Consider the following 16,334-nt stretch of genomic DNA (forward strand, 5'->3'; position numbering starts at 1 on the left):
TTGCAAAATACATGCAGGTCCCTCTCCGAGAAGACAGACCAGTGCTGTAAAGCACTGAACGCTCACTCCATACTGCCTCTAGGGCATGAGAGGATCAAGCCTAAAATTGAGCAGAAAGGAATTTAAAAGCAAATAGATATTGGGATCTAGCTGCTGCCGAAACTGACTTCAGGCCCTGGGGCAGTTTGCAAGATTTTAGTCTTAGTGCCGTCTTCTGCAGAGTTTAAGATTTGATTTAAAAAAATAGATTTCTATTTAATTTTGCAGCAAAGATGGAGTGAACTCTGTCACTTCTTACCCTGTCAGCCAGACAGTGTTGCAGGAAATAAATAATGGCTTCAGCAAAACCCCATTCAGCTCAATGAGGTGTTAATTCAGCCCAGCTGTGAATCTTCCAGGGCTCAGATCTGCGCTGTGCAAACCGTTCACACAGTTAAAATCACAGCTGAAATTAAAGGTAAAAAGGTTCCACTGGCATTATTAACTTGCAGTTTAACTCAGTGGTGTGAAGTAGTTTGGAAAGGTTAGTCCAGAGACACATCCCAACCATTTGAACAATGACCCCAGGGACAGGACCTGAAGGTTGTGATTTGCATGCAATTAACTCAGGAGGAATGATGGTAAAAAGTGACATTAACTCCTCTGCAAGGGTCAGGGATAAATAGTTCCAGCATCTCCTCAACCCCCCTGGTCACATCCTGGGATGCAATCCAGATCATTGGGGGGCAAGTGGTGGCACCTATCAAAGTCAGATTCAGGACTCACAATTTGTCAAACCACTCTGTTTATTAGCAAAGCGCTCTGCTAATTCACCCAGATAATGTGAGCACCAGGCAAGACTCAAACCATCTTATTTATACAGATAAAAGGGCACGAACTTAACAAGATAACAAAAGGAAGCAGAATTGATACGTTTACCTGGGGCTAGACCTACATATCTTATTTCCTTACTAACTCTTATTGATCTCCTGTTAATGTCCCACCATTAGCTTAAGTGGACCCATTGTTTCATACCTTAATGTTTCTCTTCCTGACCACTATATTTCAACATTCCTTATTCCTGCTTAAAGGAACATACAGCATTTCTTTAATCCATTCTATTTTTACAATATAATTCATTCTACTTTCACACACCCCTGCATTCAAAGCTCAGTGAGGCCAGGACCAGAAGGGACCACTGTGACCATCCAGGCTAGCAGCACCCAGGCCACAGAGGTACCCCGAATTAACCCCGGTTTGAGCTAGAAAAACCGCCCCGCTTGATGTAAAAATTGCCCCTGACGGAGAACCCATCGGGAGCCAGAACCGCAGAAATCATGCAATGTAAAGAAAGTAATAACGGCTGGGTTCTTTCTACTCGCCTCCTATTCTTGTTTGGTTTTTTGAGCCGTTTGGGATCATCACTTCAAGATTTTCTCCACAACCGTTAGGGTTAACAACTTACTTTTTAAAAGACGAGCACCGAGGTTCTTACGCAATCTCACGACCCCAGGAGCTGAGACGTCACTTACCTGCCGCAAGAGAGCTGGCCACACAGCCTCTGTTCCACGAGACAAGTTGCAAATGTTTTGTATCCCACATGAAGTTTGATTAATAGATAAAGGCCAGAAGGGTCCCCTGTAGTCTGACCCCCTCTACATCACAGGCAGAGGATCTCAGCCACTCAGTCCAGCATCAAGCCCACGGCACTGAGAGCTCCAGCTTGTCCTTTAGAAATAGGGTGACCAGATGTCCCGATTTTATAGGGACAGTCCCGATATTCAGGGTTTTTTCTTATATAGGTGCCTATTACCCCCACACACACACGCACTCTGTCCCGATTTTTCATACTTGCTGTCTGGGCACCCTATTTAGAAAGAACTGTAATCTTGATGTAAAGACTCCAGGTGATGGAGAATCCACCAGAGCCCAGGTTAGTTCCCTGCACTGTTTAAAGAATTGCCCCTCGCTTCTACTCTGAACGTATCTAGCTTCAACTCCCTTGGATTTCATTGTGCCAGGCCCACTGGGTGCCCTGACTAGCATTGGTAAAGGCAGGTTAATTGGCAGGCAATTAACTTCAGTTCATAAAGCCTCCAGTGCAGACCTGCCCAATGAAAGGTGAATTCTGTAACCTATTCAGCTGAAAGCCTTGAGTCTCTCAGCGCCCGGAAGAGTCATTCAAAACAGGCCATTCTATGAAGTAAATTAAATAGAGGCACTGTAACTCCATTGATGAAGCATAAAGGTCATGGCTTGAAATGAAGACACTCGGCAGAAGGAACCCAGAGTGGCTCCAGAGGAAATACTTCTAACGGGATGCAGATGCAGGGGCTGGAGAGCAAAGCAGAATTAGCATTGTATTTATCATGTCACTAATTTTTCTAGCTATGGAACCGTGGAATTCCTGCGCTGGATCAGATCAACGGGCCCATCTACCCCGGCATCCCGTCTCTGAGAGCGGCCAGCACCAGCTACTCCAGAGACGGGGCAAAAGCCCTACACGGATGGTCTGACCTGCCCTCAGGGGATGAGTCCCCACGCCCCAGCCATATCAGATTGGGGCTGAGAGTTTACATCCCCAATCAATTGATGTTTGATCCTGTCTAGTGTCACTCTGGATTGTCGCACTGTCCATAGAAATCTCCCACCCTTTGGGGGTCCCGCTGAGCTCTTGGCCCCAGTGAGGTCTTGTGGTCATGAGTTCCACAGTCTAACTATAGGAGAGACAGTGTTCCCTAGTGGCTAGAGCACTGGAGTGGGACTCAGGAAACCTGGCTTCTATATCTGGCTCTGCTGGGTGACATTAGCCAGTCAGACCCCGCTCTGTGCCTCAGTTTCCCCCTCCGTATGAGGGGAATAATGATCCTTGTACAATGCGTTGAGAGCTGCTGATGAGACGAGCTAGCCAGTATTGTTTTCAAGTCCCCTCTTATTCGCCTCCTATTATTAATTATTCTCTCCCTCGCTGGGGTGCCGACAGGCTGCAGTCCTGGCTCCGGGCTGTGCAGTGGGACAGACAGACGGATGGGGGGAGGGGGCACAAGGATGCAGTGAGGCTTTGCGTTGGGGGCACCCCACTGGCCAGGCGCCCACTGGCCCAGCCCCGACAAAGGTCTAACAAGCTCCTATGGCTGGAAGTTGAAGCTGGACAAATTCTGACTGGAAATAAGTTGCGAATTTCTGCCCCAGTGGAACTAAGACCGGGACAAGATGCCCAGGGCAGCGGTGGGTTCTCCGTCCCTGGCACCCCCTCGAGCGCCCCCATATCCCCTAGTGGTCAACTCGTTCTATGCAGAGTTGCCACTTTAGTCATTTTCCAACTAGATCCGTTTTTCCCCCAAATGTTCTAGTTTGAAAACCGTTCCGTTTAGGCTGGTTGGAAATTTGAATTGAAACGGAAACCCGAACAGTCCCGTTCAAAGCACATGGGCGTCCCTGAAAACACACACCAGGTTTGAAAGGAGGAATGACGACTCGTCTCCTCACGTCGCTGTGTTTGTGCTGGCAATGCCAGCGGCCGGCGCCCGGCGCGTTCCTTTCGGCCACATTGGCTGATCTGATCAGGTCACATTCTGCTTTATAAACAACAATAAATCATCCTCAGCCCCAAGGCTGCTGTTTATTGGTGTCTTATCCTGTCTAGAACGTGGGGCCGAGACTTAGCGCCGAATGGCCTTCCTGGTGAAACCGTACAGTGCACCTTCGCCCCCACGGCCTCGCCCTTCACCCCCTGGAAATTCCAACACCCTCTCCCCTCCGCGTTCAATTCCTGGGGGAAACACTGGCATTGCCAACCACGTCTGCAGACCCTGGCTCTGCACGGCCCTGGGCTTTGTTTTGCTGTGTGGACAACCCAAAGAGATCAGCTCTGGTTCAGCCAGGGATGAATCCGGAGCAGGGCCCTGGCCTGTGTAGACAGGAGTGAATCCGGAGCAGGGGCTATCTGGGGTGAATCTGGAGCAGGGCTCTGGCCTGTGCTGTACAGGGGTGAATCCGGAGCAGGGCTCTGGCCTGTCTAGACAGGAGTCAGACCAGATGCTCACCATGGTCCTTCCTGGCCTCGGACCCTCCCACGTGCCCCCAGCCCGGCCTCCCGGCCGCCCATCTGCGCTCCCCGGCCCTCCTTTGCGGAAGTCTCCCCGGTAACAGGTGACAAGCGGTGGCGGGGCCCAGCCATTGGCCAGGAGGCGGCGGGGCGCGCGCGGATTGGCCGGCAGCCGGCCGGGGATGCCCCGGGAGCCCGGGCCGGGAGCAGAGGCAGCCCGGCGGGGATGGAGGCGCCCGGTTGCTGGGCGCTGCTGCTGGCCCTGGGCCTGCTGCGGGGGGCGGCGGCCACCGCCGCGACAGAGGGTAGGAGCTGCCCACGGGCGTTACTGGCGGGGGGACCATTGCACGGCCTGTGTGTGTGTGTGTGTGTTCTGTGCACAAGGGGATTGTGTGTGTGTGCACAAGGGGATTGTGTGTGTGTGTGTGTGCACACGGGGGTTGTGTGTGTACACAAGGGGATTGTGTATGTGCACACGGGGATTGTATGGTTGGGTGTGCATGCTCGGGGATTGTATGTGTGGTTGTGTGTGTGCACACGGGGGTTGTGTGGCCATGGTCCGGGATTGTGTATGTGGTTGTGTGTGTTTACGAGGGGATTGTGTGCACATAAAAATTGTGTGTCTGAGTAGAAGGAGACTGTGTGTATGTACAGGGGGACTGTGTCTGAGAATGATTGTGTGTGCACATGGGGACAGTGTGTGGGATTGTGTGTGTACAGGTGCATCTCGGGGGAGTGTTTGTTTTTGTAGGGGGGTGAATGTGTGTCGGGGTTGTGTAAGTGTGTGTGGAATTGGGCGTGCATGGAGATTGTGTGTAAACAGGGTGTGCTATACTGTGTGTGCGTGAGAGCAAGCACTTCCCAGGGGTTAGCCAGGCACTGCCTGAGTGTGTGTGGGGAGGAAGTTATCCCGGCTCTGTCAGTGTGTGTCCGTGTCGGATGTTGTGTTCATGGGTATTGCTGGGTGTGTATGGGTTTGCAGGGTGTGTAACCGTGTAAATGGGAGGGTGGCGTGGCAGCAGATTTTGTGTGTGTGTGTGATTGTGCACACAGGGGAGTGCAGAGTGTGGGGAGGGATTGTGTGTGATTGTGTAGGTGTGCAGTTGGGGGGCTTGTGGTGTGTTTTGTCACTATGTGCACATGCAGACTGTGTGTGTATATAGGGTATTTAATGCATGTGTGTGGCTGTGTGTACAGGGTGTGTAGTGTGGGTGAGTGTGGGTGTATGGGAAAAGTGTGCTTATACATGGGTTGTAATGTGTATTTGTGTGTGAGGGATAGCAGCATTGTGTGGTGGGGGGCTGTGTGTGTGCCTGGGGACTGTCGTATGAGGGTGAGTGTGTGTGGGTGAATGGACTGTGTATGCAAAGGAATGTGTGTGTTTAGGGACTGTCGTGATTCTGTGGGTGTGTGACTATGTGTGCTTGCATGTAAATGACAGTCGTGTGTGTGAACATGTGTGCATGAGGACTGTGTGTATAGGGTGGGTGTGCCTGTGTGCATGAGGAGTGTGTGAACTTGTGTGTGCACAGAAAACGGGGGCCACTGTGTGCGCAGTGTGTGTGAATTGTGTGTGTGACAGTGTGTGTACGGGGGATGATGAGTGTGTAGTGTGTGGGGTTGTTTGTGTAGGGTTGTGTATACACAGCGTGTGTGTGTGTGCACACAGAGCGTGCATGCCCCGTTGCTGACCCCGGTCGGTGTGTCTCTCCCGCAGCGCCCACGGCCCATGTCCTGTCCCGCGTGATGTTCTGCCAGTCCGACCGCCCCTCGCTGGGCCTGGCCGACACCTTCGACGGGGACCAGCTGTTCTCGTTCGACTTCCCGGGGGGGCACTGGGAGCCCCGGCTGCCCGACTTCCAGCCCTGGCTGAGCACCCAGGAGAGCAAGGAGCAGATCATCAACGACTCCAGTCTGTGCCGGCAACTGCTCTCGGTGCTCACCAACATCACCACGGGCGTGCTGCCTGAGGCCAGAGGTACCCGGCCCCCGGTCTCCCCCAGCGCCCTCGTCCCCGCCCCACGGCACCCGCAGTGCCCAGTGATCACTGATACTGCTCTGCCCCTGCCCGAGGCCAGAGGTACCCGGCCCCCGGTGCCCGTGTCTCCCCCAGCGCCCGCAGCCCCTCCCCATGGCACCCCCAGCGCCCAGTGATCACTGATACTGCCCTGCCCCTGCCCGAGGCCAGAGGTACCCGGCCCCCGGTCTCCCCCAGCGCCCTCGTCCCCGCCCCACGGCACCCCCAGTGCCCAGTGATCACTGATACTGCTCTGCCCCTGCCCGAGGCCAGAGGTACCCGGCCCCCGGTGCCCGTGTCTCCCCCAGCGCCCGCGGCCCCTCCCCACGGCACCCCCAGCGCCCAGTGATCACTGATACTGCCCTGCCCCTGCCCGAGGCCAGAGGTACCAGGCCCCTGGTCTCCCCCAGCGCCCAACAATCACTGATATTGCCCAAGGCCAGAGGTACCCGGCCCCCGGTGCCCGTGTCTCCCCCCAGTGCCCACAGGCCCTCCCCATGGCACCCACAGTGCCCAGCGATCACTGATACTGCTATGCCCCTGCCCGAGGCCAGAGGTATCTGGCCCCTGGTGCCCGTGTCTCCCCCAGCGCCCGCGGCACCTCCCCACGGCACCCCTAGCGCCCAGTGATCACTGATACTGCCCTGCCCCTGCCCAAGGCCCCCGTGTCTCCCCCAGCACCCGCGCCCCCCCCCCCATGTCACCCCCAGCGCCCAGCGATCACTGATACTGCCTTGTCCCTGCCCGAGGCCAGAGGTATCTGGCCCCTGGTGCCCATGTCTCCCCAGCGCCCGCGTCTCCTCCCCATGGCACTCCCAGCGCCCAGCGATCACTGATACTGCCCTGTCCCTGCCCGAGGCCAGAGGTATCTGGCCCCTGGTGCCCATGTCTCCCCCAGCGCCCGCGTCCCCTCCCCTTGGCACTCCCAGCGCCCAGCGATCACTGATACTGCCCTGCCCCTGCATGAGGCCAGAGGTACCAGGCCCCTGGTCTCCCCCAGCGCCCGCGGCCGCTCCCCACAGCCCCCCCAAGGGATCACTGATACTGCCCTGCCCCTGCCCAAAGATACCCGGCCCCCAGTGCCTGTGTCTCCTCCAGTGCCCGCGGCCCCCCCTTACCATCTCCCCTCTCCCCGCAGGCACCCCCATGGCCAACGTGTTCACAGCCCAGCCCCTGGAGCTGGGAAAACCCAACACCCTGATCTGCCAGGTGGGCAACCTCTTCCCGGCCTCGGTGACCGTGTCGTGGCAGCGGCAGGGGGAGCTGGTGAGCCAGGGCGTCAACACCACACGGTATTACCCCACCGAGGACCTGGGCTTCCTGCTCTATTCCTACCTGGAGTTCACCCCGCAGGACGGGGACATCTACACCTGCACCATCACGCGGCCCAGGGACCGCTTCTCCACCGTGGCCTACTGGGGTGAGAGATCCCCCTGATCCCCCCCTGATCCGCCCCCTGCACCCCGATCCGCCCCCATCCTTCTATCCCTCCCCCACATCTCCCCACCAGCACCATCACGCGGCCCAGGGACCGCTTCTCCACCGTGGCCTACTGGGGTGAGAGATCCCCCCGTTCCTCCCCACTGCACCCCGTTCCTCCCCAATCCTCCCCCTGCACCCTGTTCCTCCCTGCTGCACCCCGTTCCTCCCCGTTCCCCCCTGATCCTCCCCATCCTTCTGTCCCTCCCCCACGTCTCCCCACCTGCACCATCATGCAGCCTGGGGACTGCTCCTCCACCGTGGCCCACTGCGGTGAGAGATTTTCCCCCTGCACTTGATTTGAGCCCCCCCCAACTCAATCCCCTCCATACCCATTCCTCCTCCACCTGACCCTGCATCTCTCCAGCTTCCCCCTGCTTCTGGGATCCCTCCCTGATTCCCCGCCCTTGGCCTATGCGCCCCACACCTCCCGCCTCCCCAGCTGCCGGGAGCCCCCCCCCAATCTCCCCGGTAGCCCTGGCCTCACCCTGTATTCCCCCCCCCCCCCCCCTGCTGTGTCTCTAGTGCCCCAGAACCCCATCCCGTCGGAGCTGCTGGAGAACGCGCTGTGCGGCCTGGCCATCGCCCTGGGCATCTTCTTCATGGTCACCGGGATCGTCGTCCTCCTCAAATCCCGCAGGCCCAGCCTCACAGGTACGCCAGGGCGCTGCCCCAGCTGGGGATGGGGGGAGTCTAGTGGGTTAGAGCGGCAGGACTGGGAGGGGATTGGGGTCTATTGGGGTAGAGCAGCGAGGGCTGGGGGCCAGGACTCCTGGGTTCTCTCCCCAGCTCTGGGAGACGAGTGGGGTCTAGTGGGTTAGAGCTGGGGGGTCTGGGCACCAGGACTCCTGGATTCTATCCGTGCCATTGAATCTCCTTGTTCTGTGTTTTCACCCTCAGAGTGAACTCCGAGTGGCTGGAAACGCCCGAAGAACTATGAGGAGATGCCCCGTGTCCCCCGAACCCCTCCCTGTTCCAGCCTCCCCAGCCCTTGGGAACTGTGGGAAAGGCAGTTCCTGGACCAGCTGCAGTCAGCATGGTGTTGAGACCGGACACACTCACTACACACGGGCCACGTCCATGGGAACCTGGTGCCTCTCCTCCAGGGTACCCCGCTCTGCCCCCTCCAGCATTCCAGCCGTGCAGCGTGCCTGGGGCAGACTCCGACCCCCGGCCTGTGCCGGGGTCGCCCCACTCCGGAGTATTGGTGCCTTATCCAGCCTCCTTCTAATAAAGGTCTATTTCCTGGAGCTGTCGTGCCTCTGCCCGTCTATATCCGGACCTCTCCCCATGGGCCCCATAGCCCTCCCCCCAGGCCACCTCTACCCCCTCTCCTGTCCTGCAGGGACCCCGCTGGGGGGCGGAGGGGAGCTCACAACCTGCATCCAGTTCAGCCCTCGGCGAAGGGGCCGGTTACTGCCTGTGCCGGGGGCACCTGCCCTGCTAGGATCTCGGCTGAGCCCCACCAAATTCGTGACACTGATCAGAACCTGTCTCCCATTCCCCGGCCCCCTGAGCCAGCCAGTCCCTGGCCTGGAGCGGTATCGGAACCAGCGCCCCCCCGAAGGGAAAGGCCCCGTGTCCCATTCCCCGCCCCCCTGAGCCAGCCAGTCCCTGGCCTGGAGCGGTATCGGAACCAGCGCCCCCGGGAAGGGAAAGGCCCCGTGTCCCATTCCCCGCCCCCCTGAGCCAGCCAGTCCCTGGCCTGGAGCGGTATCGGAACCAGCGCCCCCGGGAAGGGAAAGGGCCCGTGTCCCATTCCCCGCCCCCCTGAGCCAGCCAGTCCCTGGCCTGGAGCGGTATCGGAACCAGCGCCCCCCGGAAGGGAAAGGGCCTGTGTCCCATTCCCCGCCCCCCTGAGCCAGCCAGTCCCTGGCCTGGAGCGGTATCGGAACCAGCGCCCCCCGGAAGGGAAAGGGCCCGTGTCCCATTCCCCGCCCCCCTGAGCCAGCCAGTCCCTGGCTGGGGCCGTATCGGTACCAGCGCCCCCCGGAAGGGAAAGGCCCCGTGTCCCATTCCCCGCCCCCCTGAGCCAGCCAGTCCCTGGCCTGGAGCGGTATCGGAACCAGCGCCCCCGGGAAGGGAAAGGGCCCGTGTCCCATTCCCCGCCCCCCTGAGCCAGCCAGTCCCTGGCCTGGAGCGGTATCGGAACCAGCGCCCCCGGGAAGGGAAAGGGCCCGTGTCCCATTCCTCGCTGCCCGTTCCCGAACCGGCCAGTCCCTCTGGATAATCAAAGGCTCTGTCTCCGTCAGAGAGGAAGTGAAAGTGTCTCAGGCTGAGCCCGGTTGGTTTCACGTCCCCATGCAGCCGGGAGCGAGATCCGGGGCCAGCCGCAGCCCAGATGCCTGTGAAGTGCCAGGCTCCACTTCCCCATGAGGGGGCTGGGGGAGGGGGTACTCGGGGGGGCGTTAGCTTTGCCGTTGGCACCGGGCCGAGGGGAAGCGCCTGGTGCACTGTGAGGAAATCGGGGGGGGGGGGGGGGTTCTCAACCAGGGGCCCCTGGGGGCCTGGACCAGGTTTCAGGGGTGCTCCAAGCAGGGCTGGCGTTAGACTCTCAGGGGGCAGGGCAGAAAGCCGAGGCCCCACCACCTGGGGCTGCAGCCGGAGCATGGGCAGCTTAGCTCCGTGGGGCCCGGGGAACGGCCTGGCTGGCTGCCCCCTGACACCGGCCCTGGCTTTATACGCAGAAACACAGGGGTTGGGGCACAGGTGGGCCGTGGAGTATTTATAGCGGGGGGGCGGGGAACGCTCAGAAAGGAAAAGGTTGTGAACCCTGAAATAGGGGAAGCTGGGCCCGGAATAGGGGAAGCAGCAGGACGGGGGTTTCAGACACGCCTGGGCCAGCCCTGCCCACGGGGGAAGTGAAATCCCCAGGTTGGGAGACATGGGGCCCATCCCCTGTTCTGGCTAGGGCAGCCGCCCCTCTGCCGGGATCCCCTTCCCCGCCCCAACCCCGTCCCCCCCAGCTGCCCCCCTCTACCGGGAATCCCTTTCCCCCCCCCAACCCCGTCCCCCGCCAAGCTGCCCCTCTGCCGGGATCCCCTCCCCAATCCCGTCCCCTCCCCCCCAGCTGCCCCCTCTGCTGGGATCCCCTCCTCAGGGGGCCCCTCTGCCGGGATCCCCACCCCCCATCACTCGTCCCTTTCCCCCGCCGCACGCCCGTGGCTGCTCCGTGCCTCAGTTTCCCCATCTGTAATGGGGGCGGGGGGAGGGATGTCAGGATCCCCTGATGCCGCGGGAGATCCGGGGAGATAAACCCACCCCGGACCGCGGGCTGCCCCGAGGCTGGGCCCGGCCCCCCGGCGCGGCGGGACATCTCCCGCTCGGGTTCCCGGCCCGGTCGCCTCCACCCAGCGACGGGTGATGCCGGCAGCGGAGCCGGCTGCCATTGGCCAGGGCCGGGGGCGGGGGGGTCAGGACAGCGGGACCTGCCTGCGGGTCCGGAACCGGGACCCAGAGAGAGAGAGTCCCCCGCAGAGCCCAGGGGTCCAGGACGAGATCTGCCCCCCCCCCGATCCAGGGAGAGATCTGCCCCCCCCCCAGACCCAGGGATCCAGGGAGAGATCTGCCCCCCCCCCCAGACCCAGGGTTCCCAGGAGAGATCTGCCCCCCCCAGACCCAGGGTTCCCAGGAGAGATCTGCCCCCCCCAGACCCAGGAGTCCAGGGAGAGATCTGCCCCCCCCCCCCGACCCAGGGTTCCCAGGAGAGATCTGCCCCCCCCAGACCCAGGAGTCCAGGGAGAGATCTGCCCCCCCCCAGACCCAGGGTTCCCAAGAGAGATCTGCCCCCCCCCAGACCCAGGGATCCAGGGAGAGATCTGCCCCCCAGACCCAGGGATCCAGTGGATCACCCCAAAGCCACTGGGATCCCGCAGCAGAGAAGTCCGACGCCGGGCTCCAGAGAGATCTTCTCCCGGCGCCCCTGGGATCCAGCGATCTCCCCCGCAGAGCCGGGGATCCCGGAGCAGGCAGACGGGCGTGTGGGATCCCCAGAGATCCCCCAGCCAGAGATCCCAGAGCGCGCCCGCAGCAGAGCCAGGGAGCTGGAAACTCGCTACAAGGAGCAGAGGCCCGAGACCCCCGCGCCGAGCCGGGGACCCCGACAGACCTGCCCTGCCCTGGGACCGAGGGGCCGCCATGAAGCTGCTGCTGTGGTTGCTGTCTGTGGCTCTGGGCCACCACGGAGCAGGTGAGGGCGCCTGTCGGTGCCACAGGCCTGGGGGGAGCTTGGGGTCCCTGCCCCCTATAATCCTCTCCGGGGGTCCCCGCTTCAGGGACCAGCCTAGCGAGCGTCCGACCACCTGTTCCCCAGAGCTGTGCCCCGGGATCAGGACCCTTGCTGGAGATGTCAGGATAGGGCTTAACCCCACGTCTAACCTTAGGGGACAGTGCCTGTGTGTGGATGGGTCTTAACCCATCTGTACCCCTCCTCCCAGCGACTGCTGGGCTGTGTCTGCGTGTATGTGGGGGTATAACCCCAGTCTGTACTCCTAGGGGGCTGTGCCTGTGTGTGTGTGTGGGTAGCCTCCATCTGTACCCCTAGGGGCTGTGTCTGTGTGTGAATGGGGGTATAACCCCAGTCTGTACTCCTAGGGGGCTGTGCCTGTGTGTGTGTGTGGGGGGGGGGGGGGCTTGTCTCTGTGTGTGTGTGTGGGTAGCCTCCATCTGTACCCCTAGGGGCTGTGTCTGTGTGTGAATGGGGGTATAACCCCAGTCTGTACCCCTAGGGGGTTGTGCCTGTGTGTGAATGGGGGTATAACCCCAGTCTGTACCCCTAGGGGGCTGTGTCTGTGTGTGGGGGGGGTATAACCCCAGTCTGTACCTCTAGGGGCTTTGTCTGTGTGTGTGGGGGGTAGCCTCCATCTGTACCCCTAGGGGCTGGGGCTATGTGGATGGGGGTATAACCCCACTCTGTACCCCTAGGGGCTGTGTGTGTGTGTAGGGGGTGGTTAACCCCCGTCGTTCCCAGCGTACACACCCACAGTACGGCATTACAGCCGCAGAGGAACCATCTGGATGGGGTTTAAATCCAACATCCCCGGTCTACACCTCGGGGGCACGGCCTAGTGTGGAAACAGTCCCCATCTGTCCCCATCACCTCCCTGATCCCCATCCTCCCAATATCCTGCCCTCCCTGACCCATCCCTCCCTCACCCCACTCCCGACCCCCATTGTCCTGCCCAGCTGCCCCGCCCCGAACCCGCTCCTGACGGCCCCGTCCCCACAGGCGGGTTCCTGATACACTTGGCCAGCGAGTGCCCCCTGGCAGCCAATGGCTCCGTGCTCTCGTTCAACTTCGCCTTCGTCTTCAACAAGAACCCGCTGGTGTGTTACAACGACCACGACCAGCTCTTCGAGGCCTGTGACATGGGCCTGCTCAACCCTGTGGCCGCAGGCATGGCCGCCCAGCTCAACAAGGACGCCGGTTGGCGCCAGCGCATGGCAGGGGGGCGCCAGGCCTGCCAGAGCCAGAGCCAGCGCCTCTGGAGCCGCACGGGGCAAAGGAAGAGTGAGTGGGGGGCGCAGGGCACCGAGCGGGGTGGGGGAGGGACTGTGGGGCCCCTGGCACAGAGTTGGGTTGAGGGAGGGGTGTGTGGGGCCCCTGGCGCTGAGCCGGGGAGGGGCTGCGGGGCCCCTGGCGCTGAGCCGGGGTGGGGGACAGGTTTGATGCGGGGGGATACTGGGCTGGGGGACCATGGGTCTGACCCACGTGTGGTGGGGGCGGTGGGTGTACCAGGAGCTGGTCCATACAGTGACTCCCCCCCAACAGCGCCCCCTAGTGTCCGCATCGTCTCCACGGCCCTCTCGAACCCCGCGGGGACCGTGCGCCTCACCTGCCACGTCTGGGGCTTCTACCCGGCGGACGTGGGGGTCACCTGGCTGCGGAACGGGAGCCCCCTGGAGCCCACCGAGGACGGCCTGAGCCCGGCGCTGGCCAACGGCGACTGGACCTACCAGACCCACGTCAGCCTGCTCACCACCCCCAAGCCCGGGGACACCTACACCTGCCATGTGCAGCACGTCAGCCTGGCAGAGCCCCACCAGGAGGAGTGGGGTGAGCCCAGGCAGGGCGGGGTAGGGGTTGGAGGGCAGGGGCATAGGGTGGGGGGAATAGAGTGCTGGGTGGTTGGGGTGATGGGGGGAAGCAGGAGAGGGGTACAGAGCAGGGGAAGGGCATGCGGGGGGCAGGGCATGGAGTGGGGGGAAGGGGTACAAGGTGGGGGAAGGGCATGCTGGGGGTTGGGGGCAGCAGGAGTGGGGTGCAGGGCAGGGGAATGGGGAGCTGGGGGGCAGGGCAGGTTATGGAGTGGGGGAAGGGGATTTGGGGGCAGGGGTACAGGGTGGCAGAAGGGCGTGTTGGGGGCAGCAGGAGTGGGGTGCAGGACGGGGAATGGGGGAGGGAGCGGGGACAGAGGCACGGGGTGAAGGGGATCTGGGTAGGACTCTGGCTGGGGGTGCAGGGGTGCTGTGGGGGGCTCCCCAGTCTACCCCCATTAACCCCTCCCCTGCTGTCCCCCCCAGGGCCCGGCCTGTCCCCGGGGCTGACGGTCAAGGTCAGCGTGGCTGTCGTGGTGCTGATCCTCGGCCTCATCTTCCTGGGCACCGGCCTGGTGTTCTGGCGGCGGGCGCCCGCCCCGGGTGAGGAGTGGGGGGGTTGGGACCACGTGTCACCCTCGCCTGGGGTCCTGAGCCCCCAACCCAATTCCCAACGGGGGGGGGGTACCGGGGTCCCTGCAAGAGACGGGGACAATGTGAGGCGCACTTCCCGGGTGCTGGGGGTTGATTGTGTGTGTGTGTGTGTGTGTGTGTGTGTGTGTGTGTCTCCCACTGCCCCCTGCTGGTGTGTGTGTGTGTGTGTGCTTGTGCCCCGCTGCCCCCTGCTGGTGAGAGAGAACGAGAGTATGTGTGTGTGTGTGTGTGTGTGTGTGTGTGTGTGTGCACACTTGTGCCCTGCTGCCCCCTGCTGGTTGGGGAGGGAGCATGTGCAGGAGGGGGGGCAGCATCACCTCTGACTAACTCTGTTTCCTTCCCCCTTCCAGGTTATTCTCCCCTCGCAGGGCACAACTATGCTGGAGGTAACAGCTGCCTGGCTGGCTGAGTGTCCCTGCATCCTCCCCACGCCCTCCCACACCTCCCCTGCCTCCCTGCGTCCTCCCCACGCCCCCCCACACCTCCCCTGCCTCCCTGCGTCCTCCCCACGCCCCCCGTCCCCACACAGACCCCCATCCCTCCCCTCATCCTCCCGTCCCCACGCAGACCCCTCCCTCCGACCATCCCCCCATCCACCTCTGTCTCTGTCCCCGTCCGTCCATCTGTCCCCGCCACGTCTCTGACTGTCCATCCGTCCGTGTGCCCCCCTCTGTCTCTGTCTCTCCGTCTGTCTGTCTCTGTCTGTCTGTCCCGGTTCATTGACACGTCTCTCGCTGTGTTTACTCCGCAGGCAGCACCTAACGCCCCTGGGCACCGAGACCCCTGGCTCCAGTCCCCCCACCCCAGCGGAGGATCCCGGCTCGTCCTGTCTGTCGCCCCTAGCTTAGCCAGCCCTCCCCACGGAGTTGGGATCCGTGGGACAGAGACGGGACATGTCTCCCTGCCAGCCGGGCACCGCAGCGAGGACGGCTCAGACCAGATCCCCCATGGAGCCCGTACGGACCAGCACCTCCTGCACCCCTCCCCACACTGGGGCTGTATATACTGGGGCCTATAGATGGCTATAGAGTCCTCCCCTTCCCAACTCCAAGCGCCTGATGCAAGTAGGATAAAATAACGATATAATGACCAGATTGCTGGCCTCGAGCCCCAAATTAGAGCCGGCTACCCTATATAGACCGGCGGGCCAATACAGAGCTATAACGACCTGAATACAGATCCCCTACACACACCCATCCTCAACTTCTCCCCAACTCAGAGCCCTGGAGCCCATACAGACTGCCCCCCCACACTTGTATACTGGGGCTATAGATGGATATAGGGACCAGCCCCCCTCCAGACAGAGAGCCCCTGAGCCCACAAGGACTGCCCCCCATACACCCCGCTGTGTATAGCAGGGCCCATAAAGGGCTAGAGGAACCCCAGTATAGACCCCCATCCCCACAGACTTGGAGCCCTCTGCCCTGTACACTTCAGCAGGGCGATACAGGGATATAATGACCCGATCAGACCCCTAGCTTCTCCCCAGCCCCCCCGATCCCTCAGCACCGGGGGATGTGTCCAATTCTCCACCCCCTAGTACAATCCCAGCCCTGGTACAATCCCACTTCCCCCACCAGGGGTCATCCTAGACCAGGGCTCCCTCCCGGGTCATCATACGATTCCCCCATTACTCACCCAGCCACCCCTCAAGCCTGGCAGCCAACCCCCCCCTTCCCACCTGTTCCCCCCCCCCTCCCAGGCAGGCACAGCATCCTCACACACACACCCCCGCCTGGCACTCTCCACACTGAGGTGGGGTGGGGGCAGGGCTATGGGGAGCGGGTTCCCAATTCGGGGTGCTGACCGTGTGCGGGTTGTATGGAGAGGGTGGCTGTTGTAATCTCCCCCCCCCCCCCCCCATTAAAGATCCTCTCTGGTGCAGCAGGGAATGCTCTGTGGATGGCGCCCATGTCCTCAGCCACAAGGGGCGGGGGCAGAGGGGGGGCTGGAATTTGAACAGAGGGATAGGAATGTAGCACTGGTTCCTCCCCACCCAGAGATCGAACCCAGGAGTCCTGGTTCCCAGCCCCCCCCGCTCTAACCCATCAGCCCCCACTTCCCTCCCAGAGCCGGGGAGAGAACCCAGGAGTCCTGGCTCTGAGCCCCCCCCGGCTCTAC

The 16,334-nt window shown here is 61.5% G+C and overlaps 2 protein-coding genes across 2 annotated transcripts; both read left to right on the plus strand.

Moving 5' to 3' along the window:
* Window positions 1-4,173: 4,173 nt before the first annotated feature.
* LOC101930759 (class II histocompatibility antigen, M alpha chain) lies at window positions 4,174-8,773 on the plus strand. Its single transcript, XM_065563992.1, has 5 exons — window positions 4,174-4,332; window positions 5,745-6,005; window positions 7,183-7,464; window positions 8,049-8,177; window positions 8,424-8,773. Exons 1-5 carry the CDS (start codon window positions 4,254-4,256, stop codon window positions 8,426-8,428), a joined length of 756 nt encoding a protein of 251 aa, XP_065420064.1. The 5' UTR covers window positions 4,174-4,253; the 3' UTR covers window positions 8,429-8,773.
* Window positions 8,774-11,265: 2,492 nt separating this feature from the next.
* On the plus strand, window positions 11,266-16,334 carry LOC101952255 (HLA class II histocompatibility antigen, DM beta chain). Its single transcript, XM_065563965.1, has 6 exons — window positions 11,266-11,712; window positions 12,751-13,032; window positions 13,294-13,578; window positions 14,046-14,162; window positions 14,564-14,599; window positions 14,965-16,334. The coding sequence occupies exons 1-6, from the start codon at window positions 11,661-11,663 to the stop codon at window positions 14,973-14,975; spliced, it is 783 nt and encodes a 260-aa protein (XP_065420037.1). The 5' UTR covers window positions 11,266-11,660; the 3' UTR covers window positions 14,976-16,334.

The sequence above is a fragment of the Chrysemys picta genome, chromosome 12, assembly GCF_011386835.1.
Source record: "Chrysemys picta bellii isolate R12L10 chromosome 12, ASM1138683v2, whole genome shotgun sequence".
In the NCBI taxonomy this organism is placed as follows: Eukaryota; Metazoa; Chordata; order Testudines; family Emydidae; genus Chrysemys; species Chrysemys picta.

What these genes read in the sequence shown, in the direction of transcription:
- LOC101930759 (XM_065563992.1), top strand. Translation starts at nt 4,254, where the DNA reads ATGGAGGCGCCCGGTTGCTGGGCGCTGCTGCTGGCCCTGGGCCTGCTG. An exon ending in GGCCACCGCCGCGACAGAGG is followed by an intron (nt 4,333 to 5,744) that starts GTAGGAGCTGCC and finishes TCTCTCCCGCAG; the next exon opens with CGCCCACGGCCCATGTCCTG. An exon ending in CTCCACCGTGGCCTACTGGG is followed by an intron (nt 7,465 to 8,048) that starts GTGAGAGATCCC and finishes CTGTGTCTCTAG; the next exon opens with TGCCCCAGAACCCCATCCCG.
- LOC101952255 (XM_065563965.1), top strand. Translation starts at nt 11,661, where the DNA reads ATGAAGCTGCTGCTGTGGTTGCTGTCTGTGGCTCTGGGCCACCACGGA. An exon ending in CCGCACGGGGCAAAGGAAGA is followed by an intron (nt 13,033 to 13,293) that starts GTGAGTGGGGGG and finishes CCCCCCCAACAG; the next exon opens with CGCCCCCTAGTGTCCGCATC. An exon ending in GCGGCGGGCGCCCGCCCCGG is followed by an intron (nt 14,163 to 14,563) that starts GTGAGGAGTGGG and finishes TCCCCCTTCCAG; the next exon opens with GTTATTCTCCCCTCGCAGGG.